This window comes from Actinia tenebrosa, unplaced genomic scaffold, assembly GCF_029948245.1.
Source record: "Actinia tenebrosa isolate PJP-AT-01 unplaced genomic scaffold, QUT_ActTen_1.0 PGA_scaffold17__23_contigs__length_9995812, whole genome shotgun sequence".
NCBI lineage: Eukaryota > Metazoa > Cnidaria > Anthozoa > Actiniaria > Actiniidae > Actinia > Actinia tenebrosa.
Window position 1 is genome coordinate 5,111,397 of NW_028292577.1, and position 22,187 is coordinate 5,133,583.

General features: G+C 38.7%; 3 protein-coding genes across 5 annotated transcripts; 1 reads left to right on the top strand and 2 right to left on the bottom strand.

Annotated features, from left to right (window-relative positions):
- Positions 1-5: 5 nt before the first annotated feature.
- Positions 6-473, bottom strand: LOC148910328 (uncharacterized; the record flags this gene model as incomplete). The annotated part of the gene is made up of 1 exon (XM_089032034.1): positions 6-473. A coding segment is annotated over one exon (468 nt), but the record flags the coding sequence as incomplete, so codon positions are not given.
- On the bottom strand, positions 451-19,724 carry LOC148910329 (uncharacterized). Its single transcript, XM_089032037.1, has 10 exons — positions 19,635-19,724; positions 16,991-17,323; positions 13,850-14,881; positions 11,217-12,928; positions 5,674-10,573; positions 5,089-5,419; positions 4,573-4,715; positions 3,628-4,125; positions 1,861-3,150; positions 451-1,294 (listed from the first exon to the last, which is right to left on the bottom strand). The coding sequence occupies exons 2-10, from the start codon at positions 17,273-17,275 to the stop codon at positions 1,019-1,021; spliced, it is 10,467 nt and encodes a 3,488-aa protein (XP_088888163.1). The 5' UTR covers positions 17,276-17,323; positions 19,635-19,724; the 3' UTR covers positions 451-1,018.
- LOC116308710 (uncharacterized) lies at positions 17,921-21,761 on the top strand. 3 transcript variants are annotated; one of them, XM_089031589.1, is made up of 4 exons: positions 17,921-18,057; positions 19,142-19,257; positions 19,961-20,278; positions 20,504-21,761. In XM_089031589.1, exons 1-4 carry the CDS (start codon positions 17,937-17,939, stop codon positions 21,122-21,124), a joined length of 1,176 nt encoding a protein of 391 aa, XP_088887715.1. In that variant the 5' UTR covers positions 17,921-17,936; the 3' UTR covers positions 21,125-21,761. The 3 variants fall into 3 exon arrangements, with proteins under 3 accessions (XP_088887715.1, XP_088887716.1, XP_031575050.1); XM_089031590.1 differs by lacking the exon at positions 17,921-18,057 and adding an exon at positions 18,313-18,354; XM_031719190.2 differs by lacking the exon at positions 17,921-18,057 and adding an exon at positions 18,933-19,056.
- Positions 21,762-22,187: the final 426 nt, after the last annotated feature.

A 22,187-nucleotide genomic window follows, 5' to 3' on the forward strand; every position in this document is an offset into this window, starting at 1 on the left:
CTTTGCTACAAATGAAACAAAGGAATTTGCAGCCGTTTGCCATGCTTGTAAGCTTCCAAGTTCACGAATGAGGTCGTCCGTTGGAATAAGCCTTCTGCAAAGTCTATCAAATATGATTTCATGAAGGGCTCAGTTACGTTATCGTTCTCTTCATCGCTTTCTTCTTCATCCTCTTCTTTGTGCGGTTCTTCTTTGGCGTCATGGTTTTCCTTATTGCTGTCTTCGGAATCATCATCACTGTCATCACTGCTAGTTTCATCATCATCATCATCATCATCTCCTTCACTGTCATCTTCGCTACTTTCATCATCACTTTCTGCCTCGTCGCTTTCATCATCATCACTTTCGTTATCTTCTTGCTCTTCATCATCGTTCTCATCAGCATCGTCTTCCTCATCCCTTGCATTATTTTCTTTTTCGTCATCCTCGCTGTCTGCGTCTCCATTATTACTTCTCTTTTGCACCAGGAAGAGGTTTCAGCAAGGTCCTCAATTTCACGCAAGCCACCATCAGTTTTGTCATCTGTGCCAAAGCTTTCATCAGCCTCTATGTCATCTTCATCCTCCTTTCTTTGTCCAAATGCAAGCTTCTTTGCATTTTTGACTATGGATCCAAACATTTTGATGTACTTCTTTGAGAGATTCTCTGTTTCCTCAACAAAAATTGAAGGACAAATGGATAGAAACTGCAGAATGGATAAAAAGGAGGATCCGTGTTTCCATAAACAGAAATGTATCTGTGAGAGGAGCAGAGCTACGTCAGTTTCTGGTGTGTCGGTTAAATGTTCCACGCAGGCTGCTTTCAGGACTTTGATCCTTTGAGGACGTGATAAGTTGGAAGAATGCTGCACAGAGACATAATCTAAGACGTCTTCGATGTATTCGGTGAGGTTATCATTCAGCCAATTACGACCAAACAATTGGGGGAACCGTGTTTTTTATGTCCGTGCAGAGTTCCTGGAAAAAGTCTTGCTTGGCGTCTTCAATTGCTTCACTTTCAGGTATTATCCTCTTCCTTTTCAAAGCGTTGTCCTCCACTCTTCTAGATATTTTTCTCGCAGGCTTCCAATTCTCTCAAAAAATATTATGGAAAAAGGAAAGTTTAAGGAACATTTCGTCTGCGTCAGTACGTAGCACTTTGCATCTTGTGGATCAGGAACTTCATCGATGTTGAAGAGATCTTCATCTTCAATAAGCTCGGCCAAGAATCTTTCGTTCTCGTTCTTTCCTTTGGAATTCTTCAGTGCACGTTGGCAGCTTTCAAACGTCAGTCGGTTTGCTATGAGATATACTGCCTACAAAAATACATAAACACATGAAATTTATTTATCTCATTCCAAGATATGCTCGGTGTCTTTTTATAAGCGAAAGAAGAAAAAAGAAAGGAAGAAATTACAGTAGTATCGCATATAGGGACACTGCATTAAAAACCCATTCGAAAACCATATGACCCTGATGAATTCAAAAGAAATGAAAATTTAAGTTTCATGAATATCCTCATAATTTTTTATTATTATTATTATTATTATTATTATTATTTATTTATTTATTCATTTATATCTTTCTCTGCTTATTTAATACTTAATTTAGTGCCAAAAATATTATATCAGTAACAAACACTATACTTTGTGCCATCTAACTTAAAATCATCTTTCCTTAATAACATAGAACGGGCTGTCTGTTTTTACTTAGCCTTGTGGTTATTACAGACAACCTGTACCATCTTTTCATAAAATAAAATAACTGTGTTTTTATACTATTTAGATTTATTTATAAATTATCTATATTGTATATATAAAAAACAAATGCTGTAAATCCTATAAGAGAGTGGTACAAATAAAGTTGTTGTTGTTAGTTTTACCTTTGCCAAAGGTCGGCGAACAAGTTGATCAATATATCGTTGCAATGCACCTGCCAATGACCCCAGCAAAGCTTTCTTGTCACATGACACGTTTATCTGCCAATCACAAGCCTGCAGATTTGAAGACCAGAATTCGCCTTCTTTCACCTTGTCATGATGTTGTTGAATCCACCGAAGAACAAGCTTTTCAAGGTATTTCATCATCACTTTCGATGACTGCAATTGAGTTACCTGACCATTGAGGCTTTCTTGGTCCGAGAGGTCTTGTGGATACTTAAGTCTTGTGAAACACCACATCAACTTGTCTGCGATGATTTTCTTCAAGGAAAGCTTCTTAGTTTTCATCAGATCAAACACACTTTCACCAAGAAGCATGTAGATTGGAATCTCTGGTTCTTCTAGAGAATCTAGAGTCGCTTGTTTCCATTCTCTTAAAAAGTTAAACTGCCATTGCTTTGTCTTCTCTAAAGGGTCTCCTTTCTGTAGATGGATAACAATACAAATGCTCTTGGCTGGAGAGATACCTTCCTGGTAGCATGATTTGAGATACCTCTCATGTTGTTGCTCTAGAATAGACTTCATCAGAGATATGTGCTCCCCATCTAAATTTGGCTTGCATTGAAAGACGAGGAGGTCTTTGTTAGAGCTTGTCCAGAACATCTGAATGTGCTTTGAGAGTTGCTTCTCGGACTTGAATGCTCCAAGTTTCTCTACTTGGCATGTGAACGAACCCTTAAGACATGCTTCTACATCTGTATGGATGCTGGAATGGGTCATAACGAAATACTTTAGACTTGGGTACTCCAGCGTACGCTCTGTCTGCGTGGTTTGTTTGAAAGAATCAATAAACCCTTTAAGGCCCTTGTGGACAGGGGTCTCAAAGAAGTACCCGTCATAAAATTCTTTGACATCGACAGGATCGTCCTTGAACAGATCTGATCTTAAGCTTCTAAGTACTCCCTCGGGCGTAGCAATAGCCATTAGCTCCTTCTTGCAAACTTGAAAAAGTTCGCTCATTGGAACATTCCTCTGCCTCAGAAGAAGGACCAATGAAGCAAGTGTGTCATCCTGAAATCCAAGAAAAACATCTTTTTCACTGAAGCCTTTCTTCTCGATCCTACAAAAGGCTTTGGTCCATCGCTTTAGTTTGCTGATTACGTTTAGCTCTTCATGACCCAAGACGTCTGAGTAACGGAGAAGCTGTTTCTCGAACCGGTTTAAGAAGGGAGGATCTGTATAGTCAACTTTGTCTTCATCAACCAACACAATACAACGAAATCCATCGTTAACCTAGGGATCAATAAAACAATCACAATGATATATAGAGAGCTTATTCATGTGACTGAAAAAGGAGATAATTTTGAAAGCTACTGTACAGAAATGTAGGAAAACTGAAATTTCGTGAAGATTACACCTAAACTCTCGAAGATACGATATTTTTATGCATGAAATTTTGCAAAGAAATGTATGTTGGAAGACTAAATTTGCCTGCCAAGATAAATTTATTTGAAAAAAATTGTCAATTCTCTAGATTGAAGACAATCTTCACGAAACTTAACAATTGTACTAATATCTATATGAAAAGAAGGCTGGACTGCAAGGTCTTTTTCTGATAAAAGAAATAATATCAATTTTTTGATATCGTGAAGTTACAGTAAAAAACCTTCTTCAATACTTATTCATTGCCAGACTAATGAACTAACCAGATACTACAGCTGGCGTTGTGCACATTTTAGAGGAATAGTTATTTCTACTAGAAAATCTAACCTGGCACATAGGGTTACTGTATGGTCCAAGAGCAACACGACAATTCTTCTTGTTTCCCACCACGACATAGTTCTGGTTCAGCATGTCATAGAGACTTCCATAGACACTCTCCAGATCCCTCAAGACTAACACACAGTCTTGTTCCATGTGGAGAATAATGCGGCTTAGGATTCGGTAGCTGTAGTCCTCAGAAATGTCTTCCTCGAATTTGCTTCCATAGATGATCACCTTTTCTCTGCTTAAGTCTGCCAAAGTCTTGTCCATTATAGTAAGCGCTGAATCCCCACTTGTTATTAGCATCAAGTGTCGGGCAGATGGGTCGACCAGGTTGTCGGAAATCAGATCGGTCACAGGGAATTCATTTCTTGTTTCCAAAATTCCACTTAGCTGTGATTCTGACTTTTCTGCGTAAATGTCATCAATTGATTTTTCTTTCATTGTTAGGCCGCCGAAGTTTCTTTGCAGGGCACGGAACGTGCAACAAGACCTCTCGCTTTCCTACATAACGCAAAATAGCTAGTGAAATTGTGCTAGGGACATTCAAAACCTTCAAATTTAATGGATACCCTGAAACCAATTTGGGCTTATCAAAGGTAGGCAAGTTGATACAAACATTTGGAATTGAATTTAGCCTTCGCCAATAAGTGGGTGCCTGGGAGAAATAACAACCGGAGAAAAACCCTCGAATCAAGAGAAGATTTAACAAACTCCTTAAATCTGTGATGCCAAGTCCAGGAAATGAACCTGAGACACCGACAAGAGGCAAGAGGAGAGTGTACAACCAGTAAATGGGATGAAGGAAAGGGAAGTGTAAGTTAATATACGACGATTAGAATAATACCTAGTTATTTGTATACACTCAGAAAAAATTGATTGGAAGGGAAAAGTGGATGGCTAAAGAGAGGAAGAGAAATGTAGGGAGAGAGGGAATTGATAACAAATTACCTCAGTTGCTGCAATCAGAGTTCGACTTAAACACTTTATCAATGAGTAGTAATCCCTCAAACCATGGAAGTTTTCGTGTATCTGATTCTTTTGGTACTCAAAGTATGAGTGAGCAAGACAGTCAAGCTTATTTTCACTTAGGCCTGCAGGAAGAAAAATGAGTGTCATCAATCTCGTCCAATATTTTACTTAATAGCTCACTTTTGAAAAGTCAATTTTTCATCTGTGAATAGCTAACTCGTAAACGAGGCTAAGCCTGTGCGAGTGAGTCTGTGGTCTTTATTGATACCACTCAAACATATTTTCAAGAGAAGCACACGATGGAAAACATTAAACCCAAAGTAAAGCGGTCCATGGTCTCTCGCTTGCCATTGTTTTCCATTTTCCAATCCAGACTGACCCAGCCCTTTCCTCCCCAGCTCATTTCGGGTTAGTACAAAGTAATCCAGTAACTGGAACCCACTCCCTCCAATTCAAAAAACCTGAAAAAGCTATCCTATTAAGCTTCACACAAACCTTGTCGCGCCTTTTCTTGTACTTTTATGTCTAAGGTATGCAACTGTGCCTCGAGGATAGACATTCCAGTCTCTTTCAGATCTTCATACGTCGGTTCAGGTCTTGACAGATGAATGGCACGGTTCATCTTCGCTGCATCTAGGGCCCAGTTTGAGATTCCTACAACGGCCACGTCAGGGAACTCCTGTTCTTCTGGCTCCAGCAGACGATGAAGAACTTTCAACGGGTTGTACTTGGATATTTCTGCAAGGCCCACTTCATCAAGCAGCACTACAGGAATGGATTCATCTTGCTTGTTGTGCTCTTTGTACTGCTTTGCTTTCTCGAATACCTAAAAAGGCATTGCCATTGGTCAGTTTAGAAATTCATTTTGGGACACTTTAAAAAAGTCTATGGGGCGACCTTCTATCGAAATGAAAAGGAACTGAAATAGGCTTTAGCTGTTTAGCAAGTAATAAACCACAAGTTTTTGTCTGAACTATGTCTAGAGGTAACCAAGTGGAGTTTCCACATCATATTTATAATTTTCCCTACGGAATAATTTTTTCATCAGTTTAGTAATAAAAGTGGCCTCAATTAAATTACCTTAAGTATTCCTTCTGACGTAGAAGACTCTGAACCTTGGTAAGACACGACCAATAGTTGCGGCAACGTCTTGAAGAATTCATCTTTGGAGTCCTTTCCTCGAAGGTTGCTTCTGATGACCTGCATGGACAAGGATTTGCTACATCCAGGCTTACCCACCACAAACACAGGGATCCTGTTCAGAATACACACCAGGATAACAAACACGTTCTCTCTTAAGGCAGTATTTTGAGCAGTACCTTCTGGAAGCTCCATTCTAGCAAGGTATTCCTCCTGCTCTGCTCGTATGATGAGATCAAGTTTAGCAGCTGGAAATCCCTGGTGATGCTTTGTGTAAACCGCTTCAAGCTTTTGCCGGTACTCCTTTCTTCTGTCACTGGAAGGAATCCTACACTGATAAGAATGTGCCAAGGCCAAGACGATCGACCTGTCTTCAACATCAATACTCTGCGCTTCTTCATAATCATTCTTTGCCTTTTCGGTAAGTTTTGATACATCCAAGTCAGGTCGGTCATTGATCATCTTCATGAACCACTCAGCCAAGAGAATGCAACGGCGGACATCCCGGAGACTTACACAGTAAGGATTTCCTTCCACTTCTCGGATAAACGCCTGTGATGCCGCGAGCAAGTCAACCACCAAATCGGGATCATTAATGTTGAGCTCGTCTACCATGCGTTCGATGTAGACTCGTTCATCTTTGGAGTCAAGAGATCCATAATCCCACACATAGTCCATCATGGTCTCTGGAAGTGGTTTCACTCGATACACAAGGTTCGAATACTCATCTGTCAGGCTCTTTCCAGTCAGACCTGCTGTGACGATGCTGTCAGTTGGTCTCAGGCAGTAAGGATTGCACGCTGCTATAAACACAAGATTAGGAGGAAGTTCTTTGCCATTCAGGATTCTGTGACAGATGATGTCATTGATGAGGCCAAGGTAATCACAGGTATTGATCTCATCAAAGAACACCCACACTTGCTTTCCCAGATCATTTCCCGCTACTTTTACTCGATCCTCTGTAAACTCCACGATGTCTTTCTCGTAGATTCCTGCATGGAAGTTAAGAACTTCTATTGGAACGCCACAACTGTTTGCCAGATAGCGCACAAGGCTTGTTTTACCACATCCTGTCTCTCCCATCACAATCACGGGAACTCCAGCGCGTATACGTTGAATGATCAAGACCATCTTTAAGATGTTGTCTGGGGTCAGAACATAGCTTTGGATATCCTTGGACTGACTTCTTGTGTCAGCGAAGAGAATTTTCTTCAACTTGTCCGTCAGTTCCTTTTCGCTGAGGTCTCCTAGATCCCTCAATATATCATTCTGACTTTTGAATAGCGCTATAACTTGTTCAGGAACCTTTCCAAGCTCACGGAATAGTGCCGATATGGAAAGTGCCTCCTGGAACATTAAAACTAGGTGATTCTCATCAGCCCACTTGACCATTCCTTTTACCCTGTCAACCATTTTCGCCGCTGACTTTCCTTTTTGGCTTGATGGAAGAAGTAACCTTAGGTGTGGATCATTTTCCCGCACAGCCATAGCTTGGACCTCCTTACAGGCTCCAACGGACCTCGTGGCAAACTCAACAGACACATTCCTTAGGGCTTCAAACAAACTCACTCGCACGTTTTTCTCCTCTCCTAACATATCTTTTAAATGTTCAGGGCGAAAAAATTGACTTGCGGAGAATTTCCTTAACTGTGTCGCCAACACATTTAGAAACGTTTCAATGACGTTGTAACAAAGGTCACCACTTCCATGAAAGTGCTTTGAAATCAGGTCTCTGCACTCGCTTTCCTTGAGGGGGGTAGCTTCCTTAAGATCTTTTAGAGTCAAGCTGTCTTTCTCGAGAGTTTGATTGTCGTACGCTTTGAGGTAGTGGCAAACTACTTGTACTGCACTTCCATTTTCTTGGCTGCACATAAACTTGTCGAAGCTCCACTCCTCATGAACACGATGAAAACACTTTGTTACAGAAAGTGAGTCTCTAAGACTATGTTGTAGCGTGTTTGCTACCTCGATCGCAATAACGTGCGTAGGAATATGAAAAAGCTTGGTCCCAGATGATACCATGCCCAAAACGATAAGCTCAAAAAGAAAAGTGTCAACCAAAAGAGCATCGTCTACTTCTGATATATCAATGTGCAGAAGGCATTCTTCGTCAATGCCAAGTTCTAGTAAGCGATGCACAAGCTTTTCACGTGATACTGGGCCATTAATAGAGAAACAGGTTATCCTCTTTCGGTTCTCTAATGCTCTTTCATGGATTAATTCTGTCTTGCCGAGCCCCGGTAAGTCTGATGTTACCATACTCACTTCGGGAAATAATTTCTCGAAAGTGCGCCTTAGTTTTACATCTGACATTCCTGGTATATTCTTGCTGCATTCCCTAAACTGGTTAACGATATGGTGATGCTGTCCCCCTCGACATATCAGTGCAAGCCAGTAGTTTGTTTTGGAAGACGTTTGGAATTCTCTAATGGAATCAATGAGTTGGAACTGCAAATCCGTCGTCAGGCTTTCAACATTCGCAAGACAGTAAGGGCCACTGGTGGTGGAATTCTCTTGAAAGCAACGTCTTAGAAAGAGTTCTATCTCATACCAAGTTGAATTGCCGTGACAGAACAAAACTCTTTTCGGTTCTGGAGAGGCATTTGCATTTTCGAAAAGCTGCATGACAACGGATGCTGTTTTGGTACTGTCTTTCTCAAGTGGAACTACAAACAAACCTTGTTTTTCATCCTTTTCCACCGATTTTTCTTGGTAAAATTCTCGTCCGAAAAATTCCTCCAAACGAATGGCGATGTCGTTGAACTGGTCCTCGTATTGCCCGCCTGAAACCAATTGACAGCTCTCTTGAAAATCTGTCATCTTTTTCCTCGTGATGGAATTATCAACAAAACGCAAAAGGGAGAACGCTTCGTCTTCGAAAACATCACTGCCATCAATGAACTCCTTTAGGGCCCACAACTGCTTTGTATGAAAGAAATTTAGGAAGAAGTTTGACTCTCTAACCGACCGTACTGTCTTCTCCCAATCTTGAAGATCTTCCTTTAATTCCTTACAAATATCTTCTATCTCTTCAAGTGTCTCACATTCCCTCCAGTACGTTTTATAACCTGGATGTCCCGAACTTTGAAGTTCTTCTCCAGTGGCAATAATCTCATTAAGCAAGTCGATAATCTTGATAAAACTTTGAAAGTCTACACTCTCGTCTGTGTTATTCTGTTGCTTTTTTTCTGTGTTTACGATGAGCAAAGCACGGCTTTTTAAGTCTTGCAATTTCTCCATGTCGTGTTTCACCAATTTGGCACCTTGAAATCTGTCTTCTTCATCTTCATCTTCTAAGTAACTCAAACTGTACTCCCATTCTTCTTCACTACGTTCGTGATATATAAAGAGATTTCCATGACTTTCATCTTCTTTGGAGTTTATCTTGTACTTTCCTTTATTGAGAGCCTTACTCACAATCTCTTTCGTCATTTCACCACGGTTTGCCACATTCTTGTAGATATTCCTCAAACTATGGGCGTTGTTGCCACTATCTTTTATTCGTGCAGCGATACCCAAAGCTCCAGCCTCGCCAAGAGTTTGGAGGCGTTCAGTCAGGACTTTAAAGAAATCTCGAGGTTCAGCTTTTAATACTGGCGACAGAAACTTGTGAATCTCGATAAAATCCGAAACTTCCTTAGCGGCAACTGTAGTGTCAGAGTGTACTTCTACTGCATCAATCAGATTACGGACATCATCATTAGCTGTTTCTCGTAACAGCTTGATTAACTCGGTTGATCCTGAGAGTTCTATGATAACCTCACCGTACGCACCATGCAACGGTTCCTCTATGTCAACAACTTCCTCAGTCGCATTATACAGTTCACCCAGGTCTTCGTAATCCTCTAGACTTGTCGACGCGAAATCACTCAAATCATCCGCTTGTGGAATTTTAAGGCTTTCTAAGACACTGTTGAGAGCCTTCACATTTTCGTGAATTGATGGGAATTTGAGAAATCTTTGCAGTAGTTTTTCAGCATCACTGTCAATTCTTCGATCTTCAAACTTGGTACATATGTAGTCCAACTCCTTTTTCAAGTCCGTGACGCCACTCATAATACATTGTGCATCGGTTATCGACATTGAACCTGCATTCGTGAAAAGAGTCTCACATGTTTCTGTCAAATATGAAATCCCCTCGTCTGTCAATATGGTCATGACTTCTTGTAGGGAACACTCGGACGTAACAGCCACCGCCATCTCCTCCTCTAGACGGGCCTGCGCTGCATTGTAGAAGACTCGATACTCTTGCAACTCTCGTAAGCTATCCCTCGATTCTAATAGAGAGTCTGCGCAGGCTCCAGTATCTTCGTCTAGGACATCTCCCAAACTCATGTCATCGTAATCTTTCCTTTTCTTCATCGTCTCCTGCAGAATGTCTTCGATGTCGGAAACAGCTACAATTTTCTCCGTAATTTCATTGATGAAATTCAAAAAGTGCAGAAGCTGCTCAAGCTCTTCGTAAACATTTTCTTCTTCATTGACGCAAAAAGAGATGAGGTCTTCTAAATGACATTTCTTTCCAGTGAAGAATCCATGGATTTTCCCAAGAAGATCCTTGTAGGTTTTGGTTGATAACTTTTTCAAATCTTTGATCTTGATGTCTTTTGTTTTAAGAGCATCTTCAAATGACAAAATGGCTTGACGAAGTACCTCCAACTGCTTTGGGGATTCAGATTCTTGCGACTGCGCCGGCATGACGTCCATGAGGACCGACCATAGGTTTCGGTTGACAAAAACACCGTGAAATATTTTCAAGAAGTCGTGCTGTGCAGTTTTTCCTGTCTCGTTGAGGACCTTGGTCTCATTACAAAGAGAAAAAAGCACGTCGTGTGTAATTCTGGAATAAAAGATGAAAGTGATGACATTAGCAAGTTGTACATTCCAATATTTATTTGTTTTTTTATCAGATATTGTCGAATCTAAGACAGGGTCGTAGAGCACGTGTGTGTGTAGGGGGGGGGGGGGGGGGGAGGGGGATGGGTCACTATAAAGTACATTATCCATCCTACTTACTCTATCGTTAATTGAGATATGGAGAATCATCCCTGACGGCGAGCTCGTGGGGATAAGACATTCCGTAAACAGAAAGGTGAGCGGGTGGGTAACACTTCTTACTCCATGCCGCATAATTTATTCTTCCTTAAATAATGCTTATTACCTCATCAGCACATCTTTTGAACCCTACGATGATGATGCAATAGACCTCATTCGTGGTGTGACAATGTTTTCCCAATTCAGCATGACAAACCTCCAGAATATTCATTTTCTTTTGTTTTTACTTTTCGAAAAATCCATGAGTATCCCAAAGGATACGAAAGGAATAACGATGATATTTCAAAACAAAAGCTGTTCATTCCACTAGAGGTTTGTCACGTTCAATTGGGAAAATAACATTGACACACAACGAAGATGGTCTATTAGATATATATATGTATGACAACGTTTTAGTGAATAAACAAAAACTTTACTTTCAAAATTACCTCTTCAGTTTGTTGCTTTTTCCCTCGTCCTCCATTGATAGCCTTTTCAGCAATTTCACGGTGTTATCATGATTGTGGTCTCTTTTAACTTCTCTTTCGATACAACGTTGCAGACAAACAAGATAGATGTTTTCCACATCTGAATGGAATTCCTTGACTCTCTCAAACTCTTCTGTGATGTTTTCGATGTCCACTGCGCTGAAGAAATCCAAGCACTTTGCTTCAATGCTTTCACTTGCTTTAGGGCAAGAACAAACATCTAAGGCGATGAAAATGTCATGCAGGGACTCAAGCACTCCATGAACCTTGCTCTTTTTGTCACCCCTTTCTGTATTCACCTGATGCGAAAACGCTTGTTTTATGAGGCTGTTGTAGACCTCTGTTCTGATTTCTTCTTTTACTTCTTCCCACAATTTTGAGCTGTTTGGGTTTTGCAACACGCTAATGACGACCGTATGCATTTCGGGTGTCTTGCTAGCATCAAAAAATTTCTCCTTTGTTTTTTCGTTTGACAAGACTACTTCATCTGTAAAAAATGAAATGACAGCGTCTTCCTCGTCGGGGATAAGGGATTTCTTCCTTCTAATTTGATCAATTAGAGCGTCGAGGAATGGAAGTACGAAGTCTGATTTGAACTCCCTTGGAATAGCTTCCCAAGACGTTTTCTGTAAAACCGTTGGTAGTTTCCCAGCTTGTCTTGACGAGAGAAGTTTGTTACAGTTTTTCTTAAACATCTCAAAGTTTGATTTGATGTAGGATGGAAATGCATTGTTAACGCCATCGTAGAGCTTCCAGGTAAATGAGATGGTAGGAGCTCTCTTCACTATGAAACCCAACAGCCTCCTTCGATCATTTTCATTGAGATGGTGAAGAATAACATATGCTTCTTCTTTCAAAAGGAAATCTTCCTCGTCAGTCCAGTTTGAATTCTTAGATAAGTGTTCCAGAATATCTGCACCCAAAGAAAGGCAGAAACCAAAAGCATACTGAAAGGAAACTCCGCGTTTAACATTTCCCAAAAGAAACGCCAGCAAAAAAGGGACATTACAAACCATCTTTTTCAGCATAATGTTATCACTCTCAAGTAAGAGCCTGATCAAAATCATTGCAGAGTCGTCTTCAATCAGCTGCTTCAGTGATGGCTCGTTTTGGTTTGGGTTTTGCCCAAGCTTGTTATCAAAATGCTGGATAACATGTGCGAAAAATATGGCTGTTTCAACTGATTCATTTGCTGCTAATTCCTTATTTATCCAGTCAGCAACATGAACTCTTCTTTCAGGTGAAAAATTCGGGCATCCAAAGTTGATATGGTCATATTCTTCTAAGGATTGTTCTAATGTCAGCTCCTTATTGCAAAAACGACGATAAACCATTTGAGCAAAATAGAAAAGACCAATGTCAAAATTGTTTTTCATGTTTGGATAATGAAATACAGTGAAATAGCTTCTTGGCTTTCCAATTACTCCAATTACTCGAGAGATATGGTAAGGGTGGTAAGGACCGAGCCAGGCAGTATTGACTGAATAGTAGAATTGTAAATTTGTAAAACTGTATGGAATACGAAGAGCTGGGAGAGTCCAGTACACCATACTGTTATCTAACTGCTGCATTGGGAAAGACCCTATTTCCCTGTTTAAGGCTGGGTTCCAAATATTAAGATGGACTGAAATTGCTGGGTGCTGAACACCAACATTGAAGGAATAGGTTATTTGCTGAAAAATGAAACATAAACTAAGGTCAGTCAATTCAATCGAGGTTAATCTAGAGTGCAAATGCCTTCTGAATCTGTGAAATAGTACTAGTAAAAGAGCTGTGGTTATTGCTTTTTTGTTTTGTTTTGTTGTTTTTTTTTTTGTTTTTTTTTTTTTTTTTTTTTTTTTTTTTTTTTTTTTTTGTTTTTGTTTTTTGTTTTGTTTTGTTTTGTTGTTTTTGTTTTTTATTTGTTTATTTTAATTTCGTATCAGCACAAATTGCTCAAATTATTGATATAGTTGTATAGAACTGTTTCATGACCATAATTATATGTTCTACGAACAATTAACCAAATTGAAATGAGATTTTTTTGTTATACAGCAAATTTACTCGACGCTTAAGCGCCGCCACGATTAAACACCGCCCCCGAATAAGCGCCACGTTTATCCAATCAAAAAAAGGTATTTTTTAAGAGTTTGTATTCACTTTGTATTCCATCATTGAAAACACATATGTATATGGTAAACATGTATTAAAATAAGCGCCGCCCTTGAATAAACGACACCCACGAATTAGCGCATATCAAGAGAATATGAAGTATAAGTAATATTCTCTTGCGCATATAAAACCCCAAAAAATTAATAAGCGCCAAAAATTAATAGGCGCTTAAACGAGTAAATACGGTACGTATGTAGTTCATGGAAATATGTATAGATGATTTGAATGTTAACTAAAATAGAAACAAACTTACTAAGCGTTCACAATCGCAAAATCCAAATAATTAATTGATTTAAAATATATATAATAAGAGTCTGGAAGGCTTAACACTGAAATAATAATGCTGTAAATCATTTTGCAACATGAGGATAAACTAATAGCGTTTAGGCCACCAAAAGATTTGCTTTTAACAAATAATGAAAAAAACTAAAGGTTTTACTCACCTGTTTTGGAGGATATCCAAATAGTGATTTTGCACCATCATAAAGCTTGGAAATTATTCCCTTTTCATCACCGTCCTGTGGCGGGCCAATACTTGGGCTTCCTTCCAAATTCTGCATAGACTTCTCTTCCTGTTCACTCTCACTTCCGATTTCAATCTCAACTTCCTTATCCCAGTCTTCAGGGACTTCATGTTTTACATTTTGATCAAAGACATGCGCTTCTCCCGTTTTCTCTTTTTTATTTTCTTCTTCGCCAGCCGCGGTGTCCATTTTTTCCTCACTACTTTTATCGTCTGTGTCCCCTTTTCCGAGCTGCTCCTGTGTGTCAGTCTGTCGGTCATTTTGTCGGTCTGTCTGTTGGTCAGTCTGTCGGTCATTTTGTCGGTCTGTCTGTTGGTCAGTCTGTCGGTCATTTTGTCGGTCTGTCTGTTGGCCAGTGTCAACTTCTTTTTTTACACCGTCACTTTCTTTGAAGTGTTGGTCTGTCGAAGAATATGTGGATTTGTCCAGTTCTATGAGTTCTTCTTGGCCGACATCCTTATTTTCTTTACTTGATCTGGTATGTTCATCTAAGGGTTGTTTCCCTGCTGATCCAATGCTCTTCATTCCTGTACTAGACGACTGATCGTGATTAGAAGTAGAATTTTTTTTATCAGCCATGATCAAACTCGTAGTAGAAGCTGCAACTTCCTTGTCTTTATTTTCATCACCCTGTCGAGGGCCAACCATTTTTTCAAAATCTTGATTTTTACTAAAACTTTCTTGCTGATCAAAGTCATTTTCTTCCCTTTTTTCTTCAATCTCTTCGTCTTCTACTTCTCCATTCTTTTCTTTCTTTTTCTTTTTCTTTTTCGTTCCATTGAGGCCTGCTAGTTTCTTTTTTGCCTTTTCCTTTTCCTTTTCTTCCTTTTTACGCTTTTTCTCCTTCTCCTTTTCTTTCTTTTTATCTTTTCCCTTGACTTTCTTCTTTTTCTTGGGCTCTACAGCATTCTGCTCTCCTACTTGTTCTTTCGAAGGACCCGTTTTCGATTCCTATTCCAAGCAAAACACAAGAAAACTGATCTTCCATTGTTGTTGTAACCGTCAAAGGTTGTTGTCGTTGTTGTTGTAAGCTTCCATATGATGGCAGCCATCTTAGACTCCAGAAAATTATTTTGCATGAGAAACCTCCTTAGGCGAAAAGAAAAACTTCGGTTTATTTCACAGGAAATTTTTTTATGATTCCCATTCTGGCAAATTTTTGGGTAATTTCTGGGACTTTTATGGGAAATTCACATAAATTCCCATGATTGGGAAAATGCAACAAAACCCAAGGTTGGGAAAAAATTGTATTCCTTTCTGAAATCCCCAAGATTTTTCAAAATTTGGGTTGTGATTTCCCAATAATTTCCCAAAGTTCCCATTTGGGAAATTGAAAAAGTTTCCTGTGTTTTTCTGTCATCCAACATGGCTGCCATCGAATGATCATGCAAACAAGTATCAAAAAACAATTGCAAAATAGTTCGTTTTTTTTTCTTATTTTTTCTAAATCTTAATATCTTAATAGGACGTTTGCACGATGTCATCATTTGACTCCCACTACCAAGATGCTTCGCGAAATTTCTTTCTTATTTAAATTTGTATTCCCTCATGAGAATAGTAAGACAATTGGTGCTAATTAACTGAACAAAAGAAAGTGTGCAAGGGAGTCTGGTAGTAGAGGTCAATGACGCCATCGTGCAAACATCCTATTACTTAAAATTAAAATTCCAATCTATAATATTTCATCCGTTTTTTCCCCAACTTTTTATTACAAAATTATATACTATTTCGTTCTTTGTTTCTTTGAAATTGGAAACAAGAACCATTTACTGTGTAACTTTTGAAAATAATTTACCCTCACCTTTAAAAAATTCATCAGTTTGCTGGTGTAGTTTACTTCCACCGTGGCACTGATTTTTTTTTTTTTTTTTAATTTGAAAATCTTATTCTTATAACTTGCCCTACCTTATTCCCACTTGTTTTTAGTCATTTAATTTTCAAAAAAAAAGCAATTCCAAGGAGATATGACATCTGATATCAAGTTCCAGCCCAAGCAGTATGAAGCGAGAGGCCCTTCTCCGCACATGTTAGGCTATATGTCACAATAATTAGTTTAAAAAAGGTAATTTCACATAGTTGTGATAAAGAAACCAAGTTAATATTATGATTGCAAGGGTAATGGTAGTCTTCTACCCAGCAGGTATTAGTGGTGTCAAGCAACACTTACTGTTACAGAGTATGTGCAGGGGCGGATACAGGATTTTAAAAAGGGGGGGTGGATAATTTTTAAAAAGTTCTTTTGAGCCTTCTTTTTACAGTACAAAGGTAAAAAAATGATTAAATTATGACATACAATGTACTGCATACTTGTGAATGCAGCTATATTTTGACTCTTGACATGTTTTGTAATTAGATGCAATCATATTCTTCTATTTTCCTAAAAATATTCACTTTTACTTTAAAAAGGGGGGGTGGAAATCCACCCAATCCACCCCTCCCCCCCTCCCTGTATCCACCCCTGTTGAGGAGCAAATACCAAAGGAAACTCATACAATTTTGAAAAAAGTGAAGTCTTAAATTGACAGGAATAAATTTGAGATCTTCAAATGAATCAAGTTTTAAGATCCATTTTTTTAAATTGATGTAAAAGGGGGTGGGGGCGATAGGTAGTCACCCCAGGCCACCCCTGAATCCACCACTAGATTGGTTATTTTACATTACTCAGTGCAAAAAAAAAACCCATACACAAAAAATCATACCAGAGGTTAGTGTCATAAACATTTGTGCTTCACATTGGTCAGAACCTAAGCTTTACTAAAAAAAATCACTGAACTGTGTAATAGGCCGGAGTTTTCTTATGTACAACAGCAAGGCCTACTTTTGTATGATTGCCACCTATTTTCATTGATACTGTAAAATTATCACAGTTTTTAGTCCTAGTCTTTAGTAATGTGACATTTTGGCTTTATCTTGACCACATACACATGGAATGTTTGGAATGTAGCAATGCAAATGGTAGAGCATTCATACAAAAGTGGGCGTCACTGTCAAAAGAAAACTTGGGCCTATTACACAGTTCAGTGATTTTCGTAGCAGTCCTGTAAAATGCGTGGTACCTACCTCATCTTTTTCAGGTTCATTAGAATCTTGAACACAGCTTGCTTCTGACTCCACCTCATCAGGATCATCACTATCACCGTCTTCCTTGTTATCTTTTCCACTGTCTTTATCTACTTCATTGGGGACGGCTGTTTCACTCTTCTTAGATTCCTCAATGTTGTCCTTATCTTGCTGCTTGTTGCCAGTATCTGTACCATCACTTGTCACCAACTGAGTCCTATTTTCTTCATCTTGACCATCATCTCCCTGTAGGTTGGGTGTCTTAGGAGGGTCTTGTGATGACATGTTGGCCCACAAATGTCCTTTTTTATGATTCTATCTAGCTACATGGCACTAGAAAAGCAAAACCTTCCATGAAACAGTGAAAATTATTGAATTAGGGTAGGTCAGAGCTTTTATACCAGTTTCTAAAATATAGTAATGATGAAAAGGTAAATTATACACCGTGATAACTGATATACCTTTTACTTCCCCCCACCCCCCCCACCCCCATCAAAACTATATTCCACATCTCTGGCTCCCATCAACCCAATGGACAACATGCAATAAGACCAGCTTTCCAAAAAAAAACAGTTGTGTTAAAATGAGCAATAGAAATAAAAAGAGCAATTAGCACCTCTTTGATTAGTAGGGTTGCAGAGTTTCAGCTAATAACGAGCAAAACAGGAAAATGGCATGATATATATATGAAATTGAATGCTTTGTAAGGAGAAATATGCTCTGGATAACATGAGTTTACCAGCCAGAACTTTTCCCATAAAAATCCTCATAAAATCCACTTCTATAATCAACCATGTGAACTAAAACTTTGCCCTTGTCTTAATATTGAGGTGCTCTTTTCCTTTCTGGTCTTTATTTTGATGAAGCTGCTTGTTTTAAGAGGTAGGGTCAGGTCACATGTTCTGTTAGTGCAAGTTGTCTATTACTGATTAATTTGTATTCCCTCATGAAAATAGTAAGACAATTGGTGGTAGTAGAGATCAATGACGCTATTGTGCAAACGTCCTATTATCTATACCTAGATGAGCATTTGCTTCTGTGCCTTAATCCCACAATTATTATACAAGGTAGAGTAGGACCAAGGCCATTTTATCTGTTGAAGCCAAAGGCTGAGGCAGATAAAACAATTACTTAATTTTTTATTTAATTATAAATTTGAAGGCTAAGAATGAAGAAAACCCTACAGTAATACATTTATCATATAGCATTTCATTTGATATCAACTGAGGGATTGATTAGCTGAAAGTGTTTCGGACAATCAAATGAATCAGTGAGTAAAATGTATGATTCGTACAAAATGAAAGTGAAAGTAAACAGGTTTTTGAGGATTCGCTTTGTTGGATTTCTATCCACTTTGAGTTGAGGTGAGTAATTTTTCTACTATTTTCTCAAAGAAAAACTATCAGCTAAGATTCTAGATCTGACTTTCAAGCTTTAAAGCAGTGGCAATTAAATAAGTCATATACAAATAAGAAGAATGCTAGGATAAACTCATCACTGATCTAGGCAAGGAGGAAGTTTAATATGCAAAATGTCATTTTAAACTATTTCCTAAATATCTTACCTCCAAAACCAGCAATTTCCAGCTTTTTTCTTTTCTTAAATGGAAATTCCAAACTATTTTACTATCCGTTCTCAAAAGAAAGCAGCACTTGTTTAATATTTTTAGAAATAATTTTCTAGGAAATAAGATGTCAAAGTCGTATAATTAGGGAAATTCCCTAAATTTTGCTGCATTTTGAAAAGAAAATTATTCTTCATGTATTTTTGAGTAGTTTTTCATATTTATAAGGCAAAATATTGAGTATTTTGATGAATAGCTTACGAATAACCAGCAAATAATTAGGTAGAAGAAAAAACAATAAAATAAGGGGAATACCCTAAATTCCAAGAATTATAATTATTATTCATGAAGTGACAATTTCTAGGAAACTCGACCAAATTACGTAAAGTCAAAGAAACTTGATCCTTCATCTGGATTGTAGACAAATTTTAAGGCAAATAATTATATATCTTGATCAATTTTAGATATATAAAGTTAAAGTGGATCTGAATTTCAGCTTTGAGTATGTGTTGTTTTTTTTAGACTGCAGTGTTGCGTGACTGAAAATTTATGGACATATATTTTCAATGTTTTCCTTATAATTTTAGGTCAATGCAAACGGTGGAAAATGCTCTGTTCAAGCTGTAATATCAAAAAGCTTCGTAAAGAATTTCCTTCGCAGGATTTTTGCAGTAATCACCACATTGAACGAAACTGTTTGAAAGTAAGTAAGCTTCTCTTGTCTCGTCTTGTCTAGTCTAGTGTTTTCTGTCTTCGCTTCCTGTTGTCAGCAAAGCCAAACAATTCTTCAACCGAAGGAGATAAAAAGACACTACAATTCATCAAGACACCATTTGATATATTTTCTTCGTTATTTTAGAGCTATTCTTTATCTTAGCACCGAAAAAATGTCATATATAACTCGACTTTTGGTTGTATTTGTGTTATTGAGAAGTCAGAATAGTCCAAGGCTTGATTCAAAACTTTTAGTAAATTTTCACATAAAAGCTCAATCAAAATATTCTTAAATTGAACCTTAAATAGTACTCAAGCTATAAATAGTCTACCATTATGTTTATAAGGATTAAGAGCAATAAATACCTTGTATTTCTGATTTCCTTCTGAGAATCCACGTGTAGTAGATAGAGAACTGACAGCAAGGAATGTCCTCCGAATCATCCCGAAAAACACTCGTACGCTAGTCGTAATTCAATCGGATTACCCGACTAAGGGTGGGTTAATTTACTAGACTTCGCTAAGAATAATTTGCAATAATGTTTTGGGAATTGTTCAAAATAGGGGCTGGAAAATATTGGAGTAGGGCTCCCCTTCAGGACCCTAATTTACCATGAATCCAGTCGTAAGCTGAGTGTCCAATTTTATTATATTATTTTTCAATATGTGTTATTTCTTTTCTTTTTTTAAAGTGTATTACGAAATATATCGAGGACAATAACTGCTGTCCAATATGCCAAGACGAAATCCTCGATGACAATAAGAATTATCTCGCCTGCCTTGCAAAGATAGACTGGCTTTTTCCCGAACTCGAAGATAATGAAGAGGAGTCTGCGAGCATCCCTGTTAGCAGTAGAAGTTCAGTTCTGGTTGTTATGATTGGTGGAGAGAGTCATACGATTCCTTTCAATTCATATTTGAAAGTAAAAGATTTCAAGATGTTTGTTAAGTCCAAATTTGGGATAGACCCAGATATGCAGAAACTACTTTATCAAGAGAAAACTTTAGAGGTATGTATTTGACTGTTCTTCTTATCCATCCATCCGTCAATCCATCCATCCATCCGTCCGTCCGTCCGTCCGTCCGTCCGTCCGTCCGTCCGTCCCTCCCTCCCTCCCTCCCTCCCTCCCTCCCTCCCTCCCTCCCTCCCTCCCTCCCTCCCTCCCTCCGTCCGTCCGACTTCCATCCATTCATATTCATTTATCTATTCCTCAACCATTTATTTGTCTTCACAGAGTTACGAGTCTCATAGTTACAAGACCATGGGAGACTATGGTGTACAAGCCAACGGCCGAGTTCAACTCGTCAAGATACTTCAAACCCTGTCACCATCCATTCAATGTGTCATCTTCGACTTTTCGTGGGGTTTTCCAAGTTCAGGTCGTGATTACCTGGACACTTCTGCTCTCTTATACAGCGACAGTGATTTTATAGAGTATGTAGACTTCAGGACCAGATCAAGACATGGGCGGGGTGCAGTTAGTCACTCGGGGTGTATTTCAGACGGCGATCCTAATCGTGGAAGACACAGAATGCAAATAGTACTAAATGCTCTGCCTCCTCAGATAAATAAGGTGTTTTTCACCCTCAGTAGCTGGCGAGCGTCAAGCATTGCTGCTTATGAATGTCCTCGTTTGCAGTTCTATGACGTCAGTCGTCCCGAGAGGCAGCTTTGCACCGAAGAGTTCGATCGCGCAATTACGTCTAGAGCTGTAATAATGTGTAGTGTCTGTCGTGTGAATGGTAAATGGAAGGTGTTTAGCCTTGGTGTGCCTTCTCGTGGTAATATAATGGTAGAAAATTATCGTTATTTGAAGGCAACGATCGAAAGGATTATTCAAGAAGGCATTTGTTGAAAGCTAGCAACTGAATGGGTGGAACGCAAAGACAATCATAGACTAGTCTCGTATACTCTTATGATCTAGTCGGTTGAGCAAACTTACATTTTCCCACAAATTAATAATTTTTCGCACGCTGATCGATGAGAGGACAGACAAATAACTAACTGACGTTAACAAGCGCGCGCTCTTTCTGTTGATTGTTTTGAACACTAAAAGACGTCGAAAAATGCTTCTTAGTGAATTATTTGTGGTAAAATTAGCAAATCGACCTTTTCTATATATGGTTTGTACTGTGTTCGGACGTGGAAAGTTGTCAACATATGATCCAAACTTTGCAGTGAAACCACTCGAGCTCGCTGCGTACGTTGTTCCACTTGAGTTGGGATCATATGCTGACGCCATATGTCGGCGATAAGAGTACAGACCATAAAAAGGGACCTCGATTTGCTAAGTGGAAAACTAATAAAATAATTATGGAATGATTAACTTTAACTCACTTTCGATACAGACATAATTCGAAGAGATCGATAATCTCGTGATCCGCGCTCCAAGTTCTTCCACAGACAGCCCAAACTAGATTTATGTGTGTATTGTTCGTTAGAGATCATTATTGTATGGGAGTATGGGTATAAAAATAAAACCTTTCACTAAATATTTTGCTTTAAAACTTTTCTCGGTTATTTATCCTGTTCGGTCTAATGGCGAAGTTTTAGAGCGAGGTATAGTGAGGTGACTGAAGACCAATTTTTGGCAATGACGCCGTTAAAGACTGAAAGAAAGCAGGAAATGTCACTCAGAGTTACTAGTAACTTAGGCCCTGTGGATCATGTATATTGAGTGCCACGAAAATTGGTATCGGGGGGAGGGGGAGGGTATTGCGTGAATGTTAGTAGGCGAAGCATGTTATTGAAGAAATATGCACAACTGATACCCCCCGATATGAAAATCACTACCGACTATCCTAAATTTGTGTTAGTGTAATTGGATTTTTCTTAAAAGGATAATATTTTTACCGATTGATGATGTCTTTAGTTTATGCTCATCGATGCGTTGGTGTAGATGTCTCGTCGTGTAGCCG

Bases quoted from the DNA above. Each gene is read 5' to 3' on its own strand.
- LOC148910329 (XM_089032037.1), bottom strand. From the start codon at position 17,275: ATGTCATCACAAGACCCTCCTAAGACACCCAACCTACAGGGAGATGAT. The intron at 10,574-11,216 runs GTAATTTTGAAA...CTTTTATTCCAG, and splicing joins AAAAGCAACAAACTGAAGAG to AATTACACACGACGTGCTTT. The intron at 3,151-3,627 runs GTTAGATTTTCT...ATTGATCCCTAG, and splicing joins ACAGTAACCCTATGTGCCAG to GTTAACGATGGATTTCGTTG.
- LOC116308710 (XM_089031589.1), top strand. From the start codon at position 17,937: ATGAAAATAGTAAGACAATTGGTGGTAGTAGAGATCAATGACGCTATT. The intron at 18,058-19,141 runs GTAGAGTAGGAC...TTATAATTTTAG, and splicing joins TCCCACAATTATTATACAAG to GTCAATGCAAACGGTGGAAA. The intron at 20,279-20,503 runs GTATGTATTTGA...TTGTCTTCACAG, and splicing joins ATCAAGAGAAAACTTTAGAG to AGTTACGAGTCTCATAGTTA.